Here is a 19014-nt window from a genome sequence, read left to right on the forward strand (position 1 = left end):
TCATAGGATTATACATTGACGATGTATTTTCAACAAGCCTGGAGAGATAAGAGGCTGTCGTATAATGTGATACCTTTAAACTTAACTCTGGACAACAGAGTAGCAGACCAGCTCTGGGTGCCCGATACCTACTTCCTGAATGATAAGAAGTCATTTGTGCACGGAGTGACCGTCAAGAACCGGATGATCCGCCTGCATCCCGATGGGACTGTCCTCTATGGCCTCAGGTCTGTCATGTCCATTTCAGTCTTGAACTTTCCCTGAACAAAATTGTTATTGCTTTTTACTGGAGGGGAACCTGTTGTGTTGTTTTCCTTACTCCTCCCACAAATGTACCGATAAGCAGTTCCGCCTCCAGTCCTGAAGATGTCTGGTAGTTCAGAGGAGCAGGCTTACAACGGAGCGTAACCCCAGCTAAGGCTAAGTCTTTCCTGAATTATATCAGCTGCTGGTCCTAAAGCTGCTTTCTTTAGGGAGCAGAGATAAAGAATACCAAAATAGCTGAGACATAAGGTTTCCTTAGAGTGGAAAAAAAATGACGAATGCCTAATGCTTATATGAATGTGGCAGATGTGCTCCTTCATCAGCTGCTCCTCCGCTGGCGAACCGGGTCCTCTGAAGCCTTCCCGGACCTTCTGCGCTTCCACAGGGCAGTCAGACTCTGGAGGAGAGCCGTGATCTTGGATTTATTGTGGATGAATTCACACTATTAAATGTGCCTTCATGTCAGAAAAGAATGGTGCAGTTCTGCTGTTTGGATGAGGACAGATTGTAAAATAAGGCAGTTTCTTCTTTTAAAGTTTGTTTTGTATTTGAAGAAATAGTTTCTTTAAAAGATGAAGATGAAAGATATCTTACTCTGAAAATATTACAATATAAAGAATTCCTCTGCATTATGGGAGAAGAGACTCTAAATTCCACAATGTTTAATGTCTCTGATCTATTCTGTTTTATATAAATATGTAGTTACCTTACCATAAAAATGATGATTATAAAAATAGTATTATTTAGTGAGCACTTGTTAGAGTTCAACTAAGTACTTTACATACATTAATATACAGGGTGGGACAAAAGTGGGTTTATGTTGTTTGTATGGAAAATAATGCAATAGTTAAATAATTATAACAAGAATAAATTGTGTTTCATGTACTGACGACTGTGAACCTACTTTTGCCCCACCTGTAATTAATCCTCACAACAACCTCATAAGTTAGATGCTGTTATGATCTTAATTTTCAAATGAAAAAACTGAGGCAGATGCCACTTGCCTAAGATCACAAAGAAAGCAAACTGTGAGGATGAGATACGAACACTTCCAAGTTCAGAGCCAGAGCACTGAACCAGCACACTGGGGTGCTTTCGCTCACATGTTTTCTTATCCGGAATGTCTCCCTTGCATTATCTACTGTATTCAGCATGTTTGATGGGGGCATTGTCTTAGGTCCTTTTAAGCCAACTTCTTTGTCATATTTGTAGAGAAAATGATCTTTGACTGTCAAGGGAGGTAAGAAAGGATAGAGAGACAGAGAGCATGTTATATTGTGTGTTAGCCACTGAAGGTGAAAAGATGAATTGGAAATTTATAAATGTCCCATTTTAGCTTTTACCTACACTCTAAATAAACTCAGTAAAGGTTGTCAATAAATTCTGAATGCACAGATGCAAAGTTGAATGAATGGGAAATCAATAGTTACAATGTCTTTGGAATTGAGAGGGAAAAGAGAGGACCAATATAAATGATAAACATGTAGTATATTGTTAAGCCGATACATTAAGGTGCATGGGACATGATAGCTAAACTCAAACTCACAGTAGGGAATCGTCACTCCCCTGCCCACTTCCAACAAGGGCTGTTGACAAAATATGCAGGTTCCTGAGCACACCTGACATGCATAGAATTAAGACAGAGAAGTCTCTGAATTGCAATTGTTTTATCATTTGTATTGTTAATTCTGAATTTGAAATTGAGAAGGTTTCTCAGGCTATTTATAAACGTCTCATTCTAGTTTTCACTGCTAAATAGAACAGTGTGTTTCATGGCCGGAAATTTAATGCAGACCCCACATTTCTTCCACCACTCCAGGAGAATCATTCGTGGTATAAAAAAGGAATCCAGTTGCGGTTGCCATTGCCGTGGTTGATGTAGCCCCGCTCGGCCTCTCATCTGTTTACCCACCTCCCACTGCAGCCAGTCTCTGTTGCTGATGGTCTGGTTAGAAATCGATCTTAGGTCTCTGCTCAGTAGTGGCTGCATTGAAACGACACTTAGAAAAGTCATAGTATTAATATCAGTACTAGTACGAATTGAAGGGCTTAGCATGTACTTGTTACTGTGCCAGAACTTCCATTATCTTATTTAATATTAACTTTAAGTCTACAAAGTAGGCACTATTGTTTTATCCACCTAACACGAAGGAACTGAGGAATTTGTGTCCGAAGTTTCAGAATTACACACAGAAAAGCAGAGTGTTGTATTTGAATACAAAGATGGTCTTCATCACTGTTCTGCCCTGCTCCTTAGATACTGGCAAGATGGGGACAGAGTAGTAGGAATCACGTGAGAACACATAGAGGGGGAAAAAGAAGATGAAGAAAAGATAGTTGGAAAGAGCTTTCATTAGATCCATAGATACAGACTTGTTCTTGACTGATCAAATAAGGCCCTAAAGAGCAATAGGCCTAAGGCCTCTATAGGACATGCAGCTTAGGTCTCAGGTTCACACCTGTCCCAGTTTACCAGGGGGTAATGTTTTCTACATAGAACTCGGGCACAGGCAAGATCATCGTAAAGAACTTGATAGTGACCAAGGTCATCAGTCTGAATTGAAAGGCATCTGCGAAGGCCTAGACATGGAAGGCTGGGATAGGAGAGACTTCAAATGTCAAGGCACTGACCAAGACATCAGGTAGAACAAGATCTCTGAGATGAACATCAGGAATAAATGGATGAGTTCAAGGCACAGCAAAAGACAACTTCCCTCCCACTGAGATCCATGAAGATTGACTGATGGGAGTAGGCGGTGGGCGGGGAGGTCATTCAGAGGATCTGAGTGAGCTGCTTTGGAGGGTTTTTCTTCAGTGACATTTTCAGGCATTAAAACATAATGAAGATACAGAAAGTAGTATGTAAAATATTAATCCTTGTTGAATCTCATTGTGGATATGTAGGTGTTCATTGTATCTTCAGCTTGTCTCTATGTTTGAAAATTTTCATGGTAAAATTTGGAAAAGAAAAAATGACACGTTTAAAAATTTTTATGATAAAATTTGGAAAAGAAAAAATAGTGTGTTTTAGAGCCCTAGGAATCTCTGATTTTATTATACAGGGTCCACCACAAAATAACACCCCCTCTTCTATTACAAAATCTTTATTACAAAATCATAAGCGTGTAAATCTGTAACATAACAATATCACACTGAAACACACCATATGACATTTTAGGTGAAATCTTCAAATTAACACTATAAATTATTACACCCCTATTATTACCCTACCAACCACACTCACGTAGGCATTACTTCTGCTAGACCCTGTATATTATAGAAAAGATCACTGACAGTTTAAAAGTCTGCGGCCAAGGGATGCTATTGCTGCTCTCTTGGAGGCAGAGAATCATCTGTACATGACACCTACGTTCAGTAGATGTGTCTGAAGATGAGGACATCTCATCTCAGAGGACATGTGGCTCAGTGGGTGGGGTCCGAGAACACAGACCACCAGGCTAGGCCATAACCCGGGAAGGAGTGGCGACAGCTCTTCAGTTAGCACCTTCATAACGTCCTTGTGGAAGTGCCCTCCTGCAAGGCTTTGGCCTGTTTCCTCTGTCTCGGCAGGAACTGAGTCTACTCACATTGATAAATTGTGTTCCGATGGCAAGAGCGGTCAGGATAGTGCCCAGCTACTCTGCCAGCTCACATTTAAGGTGCAGTGGCCTTGGGGAGTTCAGGAAGTAGAGACAGAGATTTAAAAGTGTGGAAGATATTTTAGATGTTATTGTTACAAGCAAGGTTTTAACAGGTTTTGTTCTGACTGGATTTTTGTTTCCCCATCACCCAAAAACCTGTTAGCAGCTCAGTTATTTCATTGCTCTTCAGGTTCATGATCATTTCAGAGGTGCCAGGATCAGAGTTCTAGTGCTATGCTGAGACATAAATGAGCATGACTGGGCGGTGAACCGACTTTCTTAATACAATATTGTGATAATGGAACTTGGTTTTACTGCGGACTTTCGTCACTGACTTCTTGTTGAACCTTGAGAGTCTTCTCCAGGTTTTAAAGTCCTCACATTCAAGGGGGGACCCAAAAAACCCCAGAATTATCTTCTGGGGGACTCACCCCTAATAATACAGGCTTCCCTCACTAGGTGTACTATCTGTATCAGTGTACCAGCCGGCATTGTTATGAGAGGCCCTGTCTGGCTTCAGTCAAATTATTTTGAAGATTCAACGCATTTGCCCACTTCATGCCATGATAGGTGACTTATGAGCGTACCTGCCTGCACCGCGCTGAGTGTTCAGCAGTTTTTGACCAAAAATACCATGACCCCTGGCCCCAGGCTCCCTATTCAACCTGATCTCTCCCTGAGCGACTTCTTTTTGTTTCCCAGGATGAAAAAAGCCTTCAAAGGGAACATAAAATGTCAGAAGCACTTAAAGGCACCAAAATCTGCAAGTTCAAAAACTGATTTGAGCAGTGGAAAAAAGGTCTCAGTAGACATATTGCATCAAATGGAGAGACCTTTGAAGATGACTGAAGTTTAAACATTTAATTTTTTATAAATAAATATGTATTTTGTATAAATAAATTCTGTTTTGGGGGCTCCTACCTTGTAAAAGGGAATGAATTAGACACTATCCATTTTTTTACAATCCAGTCATCCTCTGAATCCATGATCAATGAATGTAAAATAATTTATAAGCAAACACCAGACTACAAAATGAAATTATATCTTTAGAGTATCACAGAACATAGTGGATAGTAAGTGTTCAATGTCACTATTTAATAAATAAATGAAAGCTGGGGATATTTGATAAATACATAGACAAATGAGACAGGGAAAGCTTTAACTATCAAAGTAGTAGTTTTATATTACAGAATTTTTCCCAGTAATTTTTTTCATGATTCTGTGAAGTAAAACACTACATTTGTTTTCTTGAATGAGAACAGTGGGAGTGAGCAAGTGAGTTGGCCGGACGGGAAGGGTTTAGGCCCTGCACGTCAAGGGTAATAAAAGGGGACTAAACAAAACGTAAAGGGGGTTCCAGCTGTGTTGAGGACACAAACTTACCGTGGAGCCAACGACCTCCAGCCACTGCATTTGGCAGCGCGAGATCCAGAGCAAGGAGCGGGGGAGCCCGGCTTGAGAGCCAGGCGTCAGGGCAGCCCTGACGGCGGCCTGGAGCCCTGTCCCGGTGCCTGTGGCGGCCGGTGCTCGGTCGCGCCCAGGAATCAGACGCTGTATGCTGCCTCTTAAACCAAGCCTTTCCTTTTATTCTCATCAAGTCTTATCGCGCATCTATTTTCTCAGCTGATTTTAAGATATACAGAATACAGAAATAATTTTGACAAGTTACGAGCAATGCTTTTTTTTCAAAGTTAAATTTATAGTTGGTGGCTAAAGAATAATGAAATTCTTGGATATAGGCTCTCACCTTCACTCTTGACTGGTTGATAGCTCATTTGTACCGATCTGATCATAAAATCAAATACCTCCTGTCTTTTATGATCCTATTTAGAGATTTCTTTCTGGAGATACAGCAGGAGATGGGGAAGAATATTTTCTTGGGAGTAGCCCAGCTGTAGAATTGGTGACAAAGGCCTTTTCAGTTGAACAGACTGAAAAATTCCTAGTAATTTATAAAGTAAGTATTTCAAACAGATTAACTATTTTATTTAAAAATACAATTGGCCCAATCAAATGATTTTCAGAACACTTCAGGGAAAAATGACAAAAAATATATAGGGGTTTTGTAAATGAACCCAGCAAAAGTACTAGCAGGTAAATATTAGGTTTAATCTGGTATTAATATGACATCATAAAGAATGTTACATGCATATAATTCAGGCCATTATTGACTTTAAAAAGTAGCTATTTATTAGATTTTAAAAAGCTAATGAATAATTGCATTGGACAGAGAATCAGAAAACCTGCATTCTATTCTAGTCTTAAAATTAGTGGTCTGACTCATTTAAGTGGGTTCTAAATTTTATTCTAGCTACAAAAATCTCATATTCTTATGATTTTGCTAATGTATGGCATAAATATTTTTAGGACTTCTATCTCGTTATGCATACAGCAATGCTTTGCATGGTATTTCAGTGCTTTAGTGGTTGCATGTATCTCTTTGAAGAAAAATCTTATTAAGAAAGCAAAAACAAAATTCAGGAAAGTCTGAATTATCAACTTTGGCTTCTTTTATGAGCATAACAATGTATATTTTCATTATAACTTATAATCTGAATCTGCATGGACTGCATATTATTTATGCCAAGTCATTAACATTATATCGTAAGCATTTTATGATATTATTTAAAAGTCTTCAACAAACACAATTAAAACAAAAGTTCTGTTCTATTATGAGGTGATACATATTTAATATTGAAAGTTTAGAAAATTCAGATGTTATAAATAAGATTACCCCTCGTCCTACCACACAGAATTATTCACTCACCTGTACATTGCTTTATGCTCTTCCAGATGTTTTTTCTAGTAAAAAAAAAAAAATCATATAGGTAGTTTTTCATAAAACAAATTCACTTTATACATACTGTTTTGTGGTATTATTCTTTTATTTTACAAAGAATGTACCATAAATACGTTTACCGTGTCAATGCGTCCCTTCTCCTATCGGGCTTGACGCATATTAGGACTTCATTTAATATAGCTAAGGTGTAATAAGTGGTTGTTGCAATATAATGCAGGACTACTATTTAAAATTGATGTAATATTTTAGTGGCAAACAGGCAAAGCTATTTGTGATGTAAGTTATAACTGTAGAGTTGTGCTGTCGTAACGTATTGTCTCATTGGTTAAATAAAAGGCCAGGGGATGTACTGCTGTTGATTTTACTGGGGCCTTTCTTATGCGTGGAATGACTTTCTCACTCTTTCAGTAGTGACTGACCCATCTAAAAATAGCTGTTCGTCATTTGGCGTGAGCGCGGAGCCCCTGACTTCATATGTCTATATACCTCCCATACGTAACATTAGATCAGAAACATGTCACTTCTGATTAAAGGTTCACATTCTTAAAGAAAGGTTCAGCAGGAAGCAGAAGGCAATTCAACCACCTCCTGCTATGTATGTTCTGTCATTGGGAAAATGGCAAAGGATAATGTTAGCCTGTAATGAATTTGGACAGGCAGGGTTTATTAATTTTATCTTCCTCCTCTACTCCTGAGGCTTTACCACAGGATATTAGGCGAGTGAATAACTGAGGAGCTGCTCCATACTGAAATGTAGTCCGTCAAACAGTAATGTATCCCTTTTTAACTTGGATTTCCTAATTGGTTTCATTCATTTTCATAGAGATTTTGAGTGAATGTATTTTGTCAAGCAGAAAACAGATTTTGTTAAGACTCTCAGTCCTCCCGGCCAGCATGCGAGACCCTGCTCTCCAGATGCTCTCAGTTCTTCCAACAGGAAAAATCCCCGCCATGCACCCCCCGTCCCGCGGGGAAAGATGTGTGCAACACAGGTTTACAGGTACATCCTCTTTAAAGACCTGTCAGCGATTTTTCAGAGAAAATGTTTGCCCATCATTTTTCCCTATAAGGTTATATTATTTAGATTAAAATATATGCATTTGGAAGTATTTTCTGACATCTTCAAATCCATCTTCTCCTGTTTGAAAGGAGAAAAGAGGGAGGGTTCAGAGAGTCAATGGCAAAGGACAAAGGAGATCCCAGGCCCCTGACTCCTCATCAGGGGCTTGCTCTTGCTGCTGCTGGAGGCATTAGTGTCTTGGAGTCATCGTTTTCGACGGACTTGAGGAACTGTGTCAAATCCAAATTGAAAAATGGTAGAATCAGAACTTCACCATCCTCCAGGCCTCAGGAACGGAATTGGTGGGTGTTTAGCAGCCCTGGGAAATAACTCAGGACTCTTTCTGTTGCCACATTTTGCCTGATTTTTAGATAAAAACATTTAAAGAGAAAAGAAAGTCTGCCCACCTTCTTTTTCTTAAATGCTGCTCACTCATCACATGTCAGCAGTCAGTGGGCCTCCCGTGCTGCCAGCCAGATGGGTCTCTAGCTGTCTTCATGCCCCTTGATGTCAATCAAACGGTAGCTGGTGTGGTGGCCCAGAAACCCAACGTGGGAAAGGACCGAGGCAGAGACTCCAGGGAGGACACCAGCTGTACTCCCAATACAGATGTGGATCTCACGCCACAGGCCCAAAGAATGAGTATGGCGGTGTCCACGCTGCGTCGGGCCTTGTCTGCAAAGGGAAGAAGCCTCGAAACCAATTGAGGACATTCCATGCACAGGCTCGTGAATGTAAGCATATGCGGTATTGTTGTGCATAGCACTTGCAGAGACAGTACTTAAATATTCCCATTTTCGTTAGGAGTGGACACACAGGCCTTCCTGCTGGATTAAAGAAGCTCAAGTCTTACTTCATAACCCAGGAAGTCATTATCCAAGTGACAGATATACTTTCATGCAAGGACATACAGACATCATCCTCCCTTTGAGATGCTTGGTTGTTAACCGTACCATCAGTGCTCTCATCCTGCAAGGGAGGGCCGAGGGTACTGAGCCGGCGGCCAGGCCTCTCACTTTCCGACAACTGAAACGTGTCTTTGTCCACCAGACTGTGGGGGAAGATCGCAGAGTACACTGAAGAAAATATTTTTTTTTTCTCTAGAGCGAATAAAATAGATTTCTTTCACTGAGGTATTTTTCAGCCTTATTCCCCATGAGGAAAAAGAAAAGGAGATAAAAAAATAAAATTACCCAACCTATGGAAATCACCTCTCCAAATTTTTTGTTAACTTTTGGTAGAAGTTTTAATTACTTCATTTGCTAAATGGGCAGTAAGGGAAGATTTCTAGCCACCTTACCTCTTTATTCTGGAGGTAACAAATAAAACAATCTTCCCTTTGGGAACCAAACCAGTACATTAGGTTAATGACTCAAATCACAATCACCATATGATGAAACACTCAAGCTATTTTACTTCTCAGAAGCAGCTCATTCTCTGTGTTCTTATGGACAGAATAAAAGGCAACAGTATGCTCAATGGCCATCCGTCCTTGGAGGAAACTATTAATTCCGTGTTGGATTGTTCCCACCAGCCATAAAAGAGACAGTCATCAGGACTTTATGTTTTTTGCCATTGTAACAAGCTGACACCTAAGGAAAACTACTGAAAGCACCAGGACAAAGGCCAGAGCTTCCTCAGGCGTCACAATATCAGGAGGCCTCTGTGCATAGGAGAACGTTGCACAGAGAGGCCCTGGGAGCCCCGGCGATCCCTGCTGAGAACACAGGTTTGGAATCTGCCTGCCTCGCTCAGGGCCTTGCTCCCTCACTAACTAGCTATGCATGCCCTGCGGAGCCCCAGCTCCTTGTCAGTAATAGAGGGTTTCTTAGGACCTACCCTGCAGGATTGGGCGGGGGGGGGGGGGGGGGGGCGGGGGCGCGGCGCAGGGATTGAATGAAGGAATACTTGTAACGCATTTAGTAAAATGCTTGGCAATAACACATTGTTTGTAAAGATTAATTGCTATTATTAAGATTGCTGCATGTTCTATCTAACTTTGACCTCTTCTACTGTTTCTCATCATGATTAGCATGGGATGATATTTGGTGGTGGTAAATCCATACTATGTATCATCACTAACTAGGTTGACACAAACACAAATGAGACATCCAAAACTTCGAAACTTGACACTCAAAATGTGGAGGTTAATGGGGGAAGAATATACATAATGAGGCAGTGATTGTGGACCCGTGTGCTGCAAGAATTTTTAAAACATGCGATACCTGACTGCTTAGGGGTACCGACCTTATGTCCTAAGGTTGTCAAATTTTAAGAAATGACAACACAACAATAGCTGTCCAGTGTGAAAGAATCAAAATTATACTCCTTTTTTTTTTTTTTTGGTCAGATTGGCAAAAAAACCCCTATATTTTTGGTGGGTCACAGAATTTTGGTAATTACTCTGTGTGCACGAGGGGCAAAGGCTGACCGTGACAGCGGCTGATGCAGAGGGACGGGGCCCTGGGGCCGGGGCGCGCGGCGGTCGGGGGGCCGTGGAGGGGCTGAGGGCTTCTGTCAACGCCTCGTAGCTCCCATGAAGGGTGGTGAGTCCAAAGGCTGCTGCGTTATTGAGGGTAACCAGACAATTAATGAAAGAGGGCCATCCATGGGTCAACAATGAGAATATGGTTGCAATGCTAATAGCTTCTTTGATCCATTTAAGGTTCTTGAGGCCCAAGACTATAGCTTAGTCATTTTATGAAATATATTCTCCAGGGTTTAATGGGTACCATGCAGAATAGAGGCACTCTGTGAAAAGATTAATATTGGTCAAGTTCTTTATTGTCATTCAGGTATATCATAATTACAAAGTCATTGACCAAGTTATGATAAACTTGCAAATTCTAAGTTTTTAAATTTATATATTATCCAACTCAAAATTCCTCTCTTCTCTTTAACACCTGAATTAGCAGACATTAGCTTGTTGTATTGTATTTCTCTCACAGATAGCATACCTTTGGTAATTATTAGTCCATTATTTTCCCGTCAGGAAAGGACAGTCAAATATGCTTTCAAGTTGGGGTAAGAAGTTGGGGAAGACAAGGAGTCTACTGAGAAAGAAAATAGAGAATCAGATATATCCCAGTAATACATCTTAATCACTTAAAAATAATTGCTCTAGAAACAATTACTTGTTAGCATCATTACAACATTACGCCACCACAAATGCTGTAACTAAATGTGAACTTTGAGCGTGAAAATTATAACCAACATGTAATGTTGCATCCCAGTGCTCTGAGGACAGTCTTTAATGGTTTTGTTAATAATTACCCGACAGGAATATATCTCTACCTAGAGCTTGTTGTCGTTAAGCATGCCTTGGAATACTTTAATGTTTAAAGGCCGTATTACAACTGTTAAGTTATTTAATTACATTAAGCAACTCCTCAAGTTACTGTGTGTTTTATGAAGCTAAAATCCATTGCAAGCCAAATTGGCAAAGGTGTGCTGGGCGGCAGAGGATTTGGGCATCGGCCTCAGTGCTGAGAATGGAAGACAGAGGCCATGGCGGTGAACCAGAAGCCTAGGCTGTCACTGACACCGACCTTGGGCTGTCGTTAGCCCCTGCCTCTACCACCCTGACCGACGGGCCTATTCTTTACACATCCTCTCCCGAAAGGGAGATCTACCCTCTGCCCTGCGGAGCCATTTCATTATTTTACGGCCTTCACTATTAACCAAGTCATCTTTCTATTTAACCTAAATCCTCCTTGTCCTTCATGTCGGAATTTATGACCGTAGCGCCCGGTTTGGCCCACAGAAGAAAATGCGAACGGCCGCTCCTCACTCCCTGGAGCCCTCCCTGCGACAGAGGCTGTTCCTCAACCCGCCAGTTTGCTCCCCCTTCTCCAGCTAGAACAGCAGAGCTCGTCTTGCCGTTCATTGGGCATGTAATTGGGTTTTATACTCAATAACATTGTACTGAATTATGAAGACATTTTGCCATATTCTTTTCTAGAAAGAGAAACAGAGAGAAAGCGAGAGAGAAGACAGAGAGACAGGCAGACAGGCCAGGATGGCGAACTAGGGGAAGTATTCACCACACGCTGTTCTTGAACTCTGCTGTCCATCCCTCGGTCCATCCTCTCGTTCTCCCAACCCTGATCCCGCCTCCCGGCTTGGATAAGTGAAATTGCTCAGATCCAAGCAGTGTTACACGCCTTTTCCTTTCTGATTCTTCTGTTATCAATCTTCACTCTCCATCCAGGAATGAGGTACACTTATTTTGTGATGTGCTATAATAATATAGTGACCTCTATTTTATTTTTTATTGATTTTGTTGGGATGACATTGATTAATAAAACTGTATAGGTTTCAGGTGTACAGTTCTATTATACATCATCTGTGTCTTTTGTTGTGCGCTCACCACCCCAAGTCAAGTCTTCTTCTATCCCAGAGAGTATTATGCTAAGTGAAAATAAACCTGTCAGAGAAAGATAAGTAACATACGATTTCACTTGTATGTGGAATCTGATGAACAAAATAAACAAACAATCGAAGCAGGCTCACAGATACAGAGAACAGGCTGACAGCTGTCAAAGGGGAGGGGGAGGAAGGGGGTCGAGGGGTTGAGTGAAAGGTGAAGGGATTAAGAAAAAAGACTCTTAGACACAGGCAATCGTATGGTGATTACCAGAGGGAAGCAGGGTTATTTTGAATTGTCATTTTGACATGTGTCTATGATCTTTTTGTGAGCATTTTGTCTGTTTTGTGTTTTTGAAAAATTTACTTAAAATGAGCCCCAGGCTTTTTTACTATTATAATTGATTTTATTCTGCTTTAATTCTTTATTTAGTCAACTATGCTTCTTTCTCAGTGTGTCATCGTTTGGGTGCAAGGTGATTTTTTTTCTTTTCCTCTTGTGTTTTCCAACATCCTGAATTATAGATGTGTTCTTGGGGGAACCTTTCAAATACCTTTTTTTTCTAACAGCTTGTAATTTCTTTTTTGTATTAATCAGTCTTCAGTTTTAAGGAGCTCTTTGAGTTTCAGTTTTTAGTTGCTCTGACCCACAAGCATACAATCAGCTCACTGTAGATAGAGCTCCATCCTAAGTAGCTAAAAGCTTCTGAAGAAATGAAGTAGTTTCTAAGAGTCGAAACAACGTTAGTCTTATTGTTTAGTTTGTTTGTTTTTTTGTTTTTGGCTGAGATTCTCAAGGTCATGCTTCCACAGAATTCTGAATAAATAAGTTTTCTGGAGTTCTAAAGGACCTTTCGCATTTTGACAGCTCTTCTTTACTTCCTTATTCATGAAGCAAGGGGCAAACTCAAGACCTGAGCCTAAGACGGCTGGTCTCCAAGACCTCTGTTCTTGATCTTTGCGACTGGATATATGAGAGACTTTCATTAGTTTTCCAAACACCATAATAACCATTGCTCACTATTAACCTGTCTTGTAAGGGTGGAGACTCTTGTACTGCAATGCATGCTTTTTCGTCCTCTTTGGTTATTTCCCCCGAGAAATCCCTAAAAGCAAAACTGCTGGCCAGTGTGTGAAGAGCTCTGATATCATCAAAATCACCCTTTATAAAGGTTGAACCAATTTAATATTCTTACCAGCAATTATGTGAACCAAGATTATTCATATTCTCATCAATTACTGCACTTGAGAAGAACAATTTGCTAGCCAAAATAAAACTGATAGCCCATTGTATCCATGAAATACGTCACACAATTCGGGATGGATTTCAGACTCACCATAAAATTGGGAGGTATGAAACAGATAGAAATATAGTGAAATCTTTCTCTCATCTCAGGATGGAGGATTGTCTGGACATAAAGCAGTTTAAGAAATAAAAATGTAAATGATTGATAACTTTGACAACTAAAAAACATGAAGAATTCTAATGAGTCACTAAGTAAAAGAGAAAAACACTCCCCAGACAAAAAACTGAAAAGTACATGAATTAACAATTTACAATGAAAGAAATTGAAATTTCTGTTAAATATAGAAAAACTTTCTGTTAATCACAGCTTTCCAAAGATGGAATACATTCCTTTCAAAAAGAGTTTCAAGTCACTGGAGAGATCCAAAGTAGAAAGATAATTGTTAAGATCTTATGGAAGGAATTCAGTCTTCAAAAAGATACTTGTATGTAAACCATTTAATCATCTTTTCTATCTTAAGAGTATATAATCAAATGATGATGTATCCATCAATATTTTAATGACCTAGGAAATTTATTGAAGTTACTACATTGGACATAGCATGCTGACCAAGTTTTTCAACCATAGAATGAAATCCTGTGTATTATCAAATGTTCTCATATATTAACAAATGTTACTGTGAACAGAATAAGTGAGTAGCAATAAATAGCCCTGGAGGAGACTGGAGCAGATAGAAAGAATTATCTTAACTTTTTTCACAGAGAAAAGCAATAAACTTTCATCATAGAAAGAGTGAAATTACAGAAAATATAAGAAAATAAAAATCTATTATACTTCCACTTCTTATTTTAGTATACTGTTATTAATCATTATAAATGTGAAATTATACTGCACTGCTTTCCAATATGCTATTTTACCGGCAAAAAATCAAGAATATTTTCCTCTGTCCCCACTCTTCTCAAAGTATTATCCTGTTGCATCATGTCACTAAATCAAAATGCATTTAAGTATTCCTATATGTGATATAGAGAATATTTTCATTTTTTCCAGTTTCATGTTGCATACTTGTATATAGTTTTACATTATTTTCTTTTCACATTAACTTCTTAAAGTGAAATTTTAGAAACAAAGATTAGCACATTTGGTGGGTTTTGATTACTGTTGCCAAATTGCCATCTAGAAAATTTGTGCCGATTCACATTTCTACCAGCAGCATGTGTGAGAGGATCTATTTCCCTGCAGAATCTGTAGTACTGAATATTATATTCTTTAAATTTTTTTGATTAGGTAAGCAGTAACCATCATAGCTTAACTTGTATTTTTAATACAAATTTGTAGTTTCTAATTGTGGTAAGCATTTCCCCCACACACTTGGTGCCTATTTTATGTAAAAATTTAACTCTTGAATAGTAAAAATACCACTGTTGACCTTAAACAAGTAGAGAGCCAGATAGTTCTCCAGCAAAATGGGTTTATTTGGGAACAAGAAAGAATCACAATTTGGTACCTGCGGTCTAACAGTGAACCACTCACAAGTCCCAAGAACAAAGGGGAGAAAGGCTCTTTTATCATGGAAAAGGAGAGTTCATTGGCACTGTTATAAACCAAAAGCCCATTCGAGGAAACTGGGAGTTGAAAATGTAGTGGTTTTTCATTGGCTGACTTGTAAGTCTTTCATTGGCTGTGTGGTTGTCGGGTGAGGACAAGATCCTCCCTTTTCCTGCTAGAGTAGTAGAGTTGAAAAGCAGCTCGCTGTTGGAGATGGAAAATACATCTCTTCCTGTTCCGAGTTATTGATGACGAGTGTTAAGAGTGAGATCTCTCCCTATGTATTCATTGGTTTCCATTTATTAATCTTCATATTGTTAAATAGAAATCCTTTGCCATTAGAGATCAGAGTAGCAGAACGGACGAGACAGCATTTCTGTGGGTTGTGTAGGAGTCAGAAGTACAAGGTGAGTTATCAGCATGCGACAGGTGGCAGCTCTGCATAGTTTATTTTTCATGTTTAAGGAATAACAACGTCAGTAACGACAGTCAAACCCATTTTACCTTCCTGATGGGGGCTGTCACAGCTGCAACTATGGGTCCAGGGAAGGTATGTGCGAGGGCATGTTAGAGGCTGGGTCACTGTCTCCCCCTGAACTTTCAGCTAACGCTCTACCTCAAGAGAGAAAAAAGTTGATCAGGCCTGTCTTCTCCTGAGACATCTGATACCCGCTGCTCAAGGAAGGGGTGTTATGTGTGTGGTGTGGTGTGAGTTGTGTGTGTGGGAGTGTGTGTATCATGGGGTGTGGGTAGTGGGTGGTATGTGTAGTGTGTGGTGGTTGTGGGGTGTGTATGCTTGTGGCGGTGTGTGTAGTGTGTGTTTGTGTGTGTGACGGTGGGTGTGGGGTGTGTGTGGTGTGTGCGGTAGAGGGTGGGTGTGGGGTGTGTGTGCGTGTGCGCTGGCAGGGGGAGGCGGTGTGAAGGTTGCTCTGATAGCCATACTCCCACTGGAAATTTCATGCCATTGGGCTGACATTCCGCATCAACGTCTCCCTTTGTCCAAGTCTACTCCTCCCTTTTTTCACAAGTGGTGATCCCTAATGAGCATCCTTTAGGGTCTGCTTTTGGAAAACCTAATTTACGCTAGGCCCTGAGTCCACTAGGGACCCAGAAAACAACAAACAAATGTATACACAGGATAATTTCAAGTAGTGACAAGTATTGTGAAGGAGATAAAACCTGAGTGACCGGCAGAGGAGGAGCTAAAGTGGAGGGAGAGGCCTTCTCAGGTGGGCAATGACGTCCCGAGACGGGACCCGTAGGAAGGAGGCAGCTTATGGAAGGTGGAGGAGACTGTCATCCCTCATCCCTAAAATCTCAAGACAAAGGTCACAGGAATGAAATGCTTCTAATTTTCTCGGCAGCCTAACTAGAAAAACCTCAGATTTTAAATACATTTCTGTAATATATTCCACCAGTCAGGGGCCTAACAGGAAGCAGATGGCATATTGAAAATGGGATAATTTGAGAAGAATGTAATAAAAAGGCAATTTACAAATCAACAGAATGTCACCCCCTTTTTCCCTCCCAGAGATAAGATTAGAAGGTTGCTGTCTGCGCCCTGGTGTCCCAGACTTACAAGAGTGGAGCTGGGAAGGTCAGGGGAACCTCGACACCAGGTATAGACGTAGACGGACGTAGACACCTCGACATAGACGGAGCCTGGGGAACAGTTCCCAGTCTCACTCTCCTCCCTCCCCCAAACTCCTGACCTCATTGGCCAAGTCCAAGCCAAGGCCAGAGACTGAGAGGCGATTTTTGATGCCCCTACAGTGCAGTCTGTAGGGCTACAGAGCCTGCTGGTTAAGGGTGGGGGCGGGGGGTGCTGCAGAGGCGAAGGTAGGCACCCTGCATGTATTTTAAAATAAACTTTTAAATTATATTTTTAAATCATACTGAATGAGATTTGGAAGAAATGACAACAGACCATCTGAGGTTATAACCTCAGTCTCTCATTGGCTAGCTATAAATCAACATCCTTAAGCCACTTTTTCACTTTTAAAAATTTGTTTTAAAAAATTACACATGGCTAAAATAAAACTGATGAATTTATTCAGGAATGGCATGACTCTAATGGTCACAAATTAAAATATTTTAAATATATTTTAATGAATGCAACAAAAATATCTGGCATAATATTGTTCTTCATTGGGAACACAAACAAAAAATCATTGTTGAAATAATCAGAGTTTCAGCTCTTGGTCTTTCTAGTCAGTAAGTGACCCTGGTTCAATAAAATCTCTTATAATGACCCTAAGTTAGATTTCCCTTGTTAAATTAGAGTCAAAATATAGAATGATTATTTTTTTCTCAGGGATGCAGACTTGCTTCAAGACATAACTTAGACAGAAAAGAAGATATTTTCATTCCTGAGGTAAGCACAGGATTTGTAGATGAGACCACTGGGAATATAATAAGGGAAACTTTGGTGGACAAGGAATGGACTGGAGAACATTAATAAAGGCTTAGATTAGTGTGGCCATATCTAATAATATTTTTTATTGAGTAGGATTTATATGCCCACAAAGTGAGATTTTGTTGGATGCTGCTGTTTGGATTCCACAAGCAGGTTATTTAAGGAAATGTCTTTCATAACGCTACCTGGGTTTGTAGCAGAAGCCAGTCTAGCCCTTTAACGGTCACGGTATCTCCACAGATGATAAGATTCCAGAAAAGCAGAGTCACCGAAGGCCAAACAGCTGCAGAAGAGTACAAATAGCTCTCATCTGAAACACACGATGTATCAAATGGGAACATGATTGCTAACGATCTTAATTTTTTTGGTGATTACAAAGTTGAGCATAGTAGCGCATGTGACGCTGTAGGAGGACTTGTCAAGAGCTTTTATGAACAATTATGCGTGAGTGTTGGAGATTTTAATTTAAGCAGAAGGCCTCTCTGGAGGTCAATCTAGAGCACAGGCTGGAAGGGAAATGGCTGAGGGAGGCCTTCCATCAGGGGAGAATATTAAGTGGGCCTCCTTGGGGGGAGGCCTGTATTTGCTTGTTTGGGGTGGGCTCATCTGCATAATTGACTAAAACAGAATGAACAGCTGTGAAATACAGCATTTGCATGTGTGGGTAAAACAAAATTACAAAATATACAGGGTCATAGAACATGTAATGTATTTTCATAGGATTATAGAATTTCCAAGCTCATCTGGGATAAAGGAAATCAGCCAGTCCTCTAGAGAAGCTAAATTACTCTATCTAGGTCAACTAGCTAGTTAGTTGTAGCTTAGTAGTTAAGTATATTGTGGACTCAAGTCAGATATCCTAGATTCAAATCTCTACCACTCACTCTGTGACTCTTGAGAAAATCACTCTACCTTTTGATGCCTCAATCTTCTCATCTACAAAATGTAAATAGTAGTAGGACTTAAAAGTGAGAATATTAATAGGACATCCCTCATATTAAGTAAGATGATACATTTCAGTAACGCTGGATGGTGTCTAGAACTTAGTACTCGATTAATTAACATGAGGTATGTTATTATTAGCAAGAATGCCAGAATTGAAATCACCTAACATTTATAGCAATATTCTACCTACTCTAGAAAAAGCAAGAGGATATTACAAGAGGGATATATGTGAGATATTAGTTTCCTAATTAAAAATGATTGTAAGACACAGAATAATGTTAGTCTCCTTGAGTTATAAAAGCAAAACTACTTTAAGTACCCTTGGGAGAAGTGACTCAGATGTGCTCCTTAGAAGTTTTCAAAAGTTCAGTTCATACTCTAATGCTCAAATTCAGTGTTTGTATCTTTTTCCTCCTAGCTGACATTTTTAATTAGTCTGTTTTACAGCTAGCAAATTTTATATATAAATATATTTTGTGATAAGTGACCTTTTTTACATACTCATTTTCCCTAGTAATGATGTCTACTAATGCTACAGGATTTCTTTATCCTTTGTAATTTGAATAAGTTGTGCTTTTAAATAAATGTATGTTTGAACAAAGTAAAACCATGCTGTGAATTAGAACAATATGTTTTGAATATAGTTGGAGATAAGGCATTTGATGGTCTTTGAAAATATACGAATTTTTTGTGGACTGTGGATGGTTATCTAGATAAAGAAATCAAGC

General features: G+C 39.8%; 1 protein-coding gene across 2 annotated transcripts in view; it reads left to right on the forward strand.

The window, feature by feature from the left end:
• Window positions 1–19014, forward strand: part of GABRB2 (gamma-aminobutyric acid type A receptor subunit beta2) — a 182233-nt gene that overhangs the window by 65994 nt on the left and 97225 nt on the right. For both annotated transcript variants that reach the window (XM_054568090.1, XM_054568092.1), the window contains exon 5: window positions 7–227. In XM_054568090.1, the coding sequence (XP_054424065.1) occupies window positions 7–227 (221 nt within the window). The remainder of the gene's footprint in view (window positions 1–6; window positions 228–19014) is intronic.

Source organism: Pteronotus mesoamericanus, unplaced genomic scaffold (genome assembly GCF_021234165.1).
Source record: "Pteronotus mesoamericanus isolate MK-2021 breed Mesoamerican mustached bat unplaced genomic scaffold, CSHL_Meso_final contig_2, whole genome shotgun sequence".
NCBI lineage: Eukaryota > Metazoa > Chordata > Mammalia > Chiroptera > Mormoopidae > Pteronotus > Pteronotus mesoamericanus.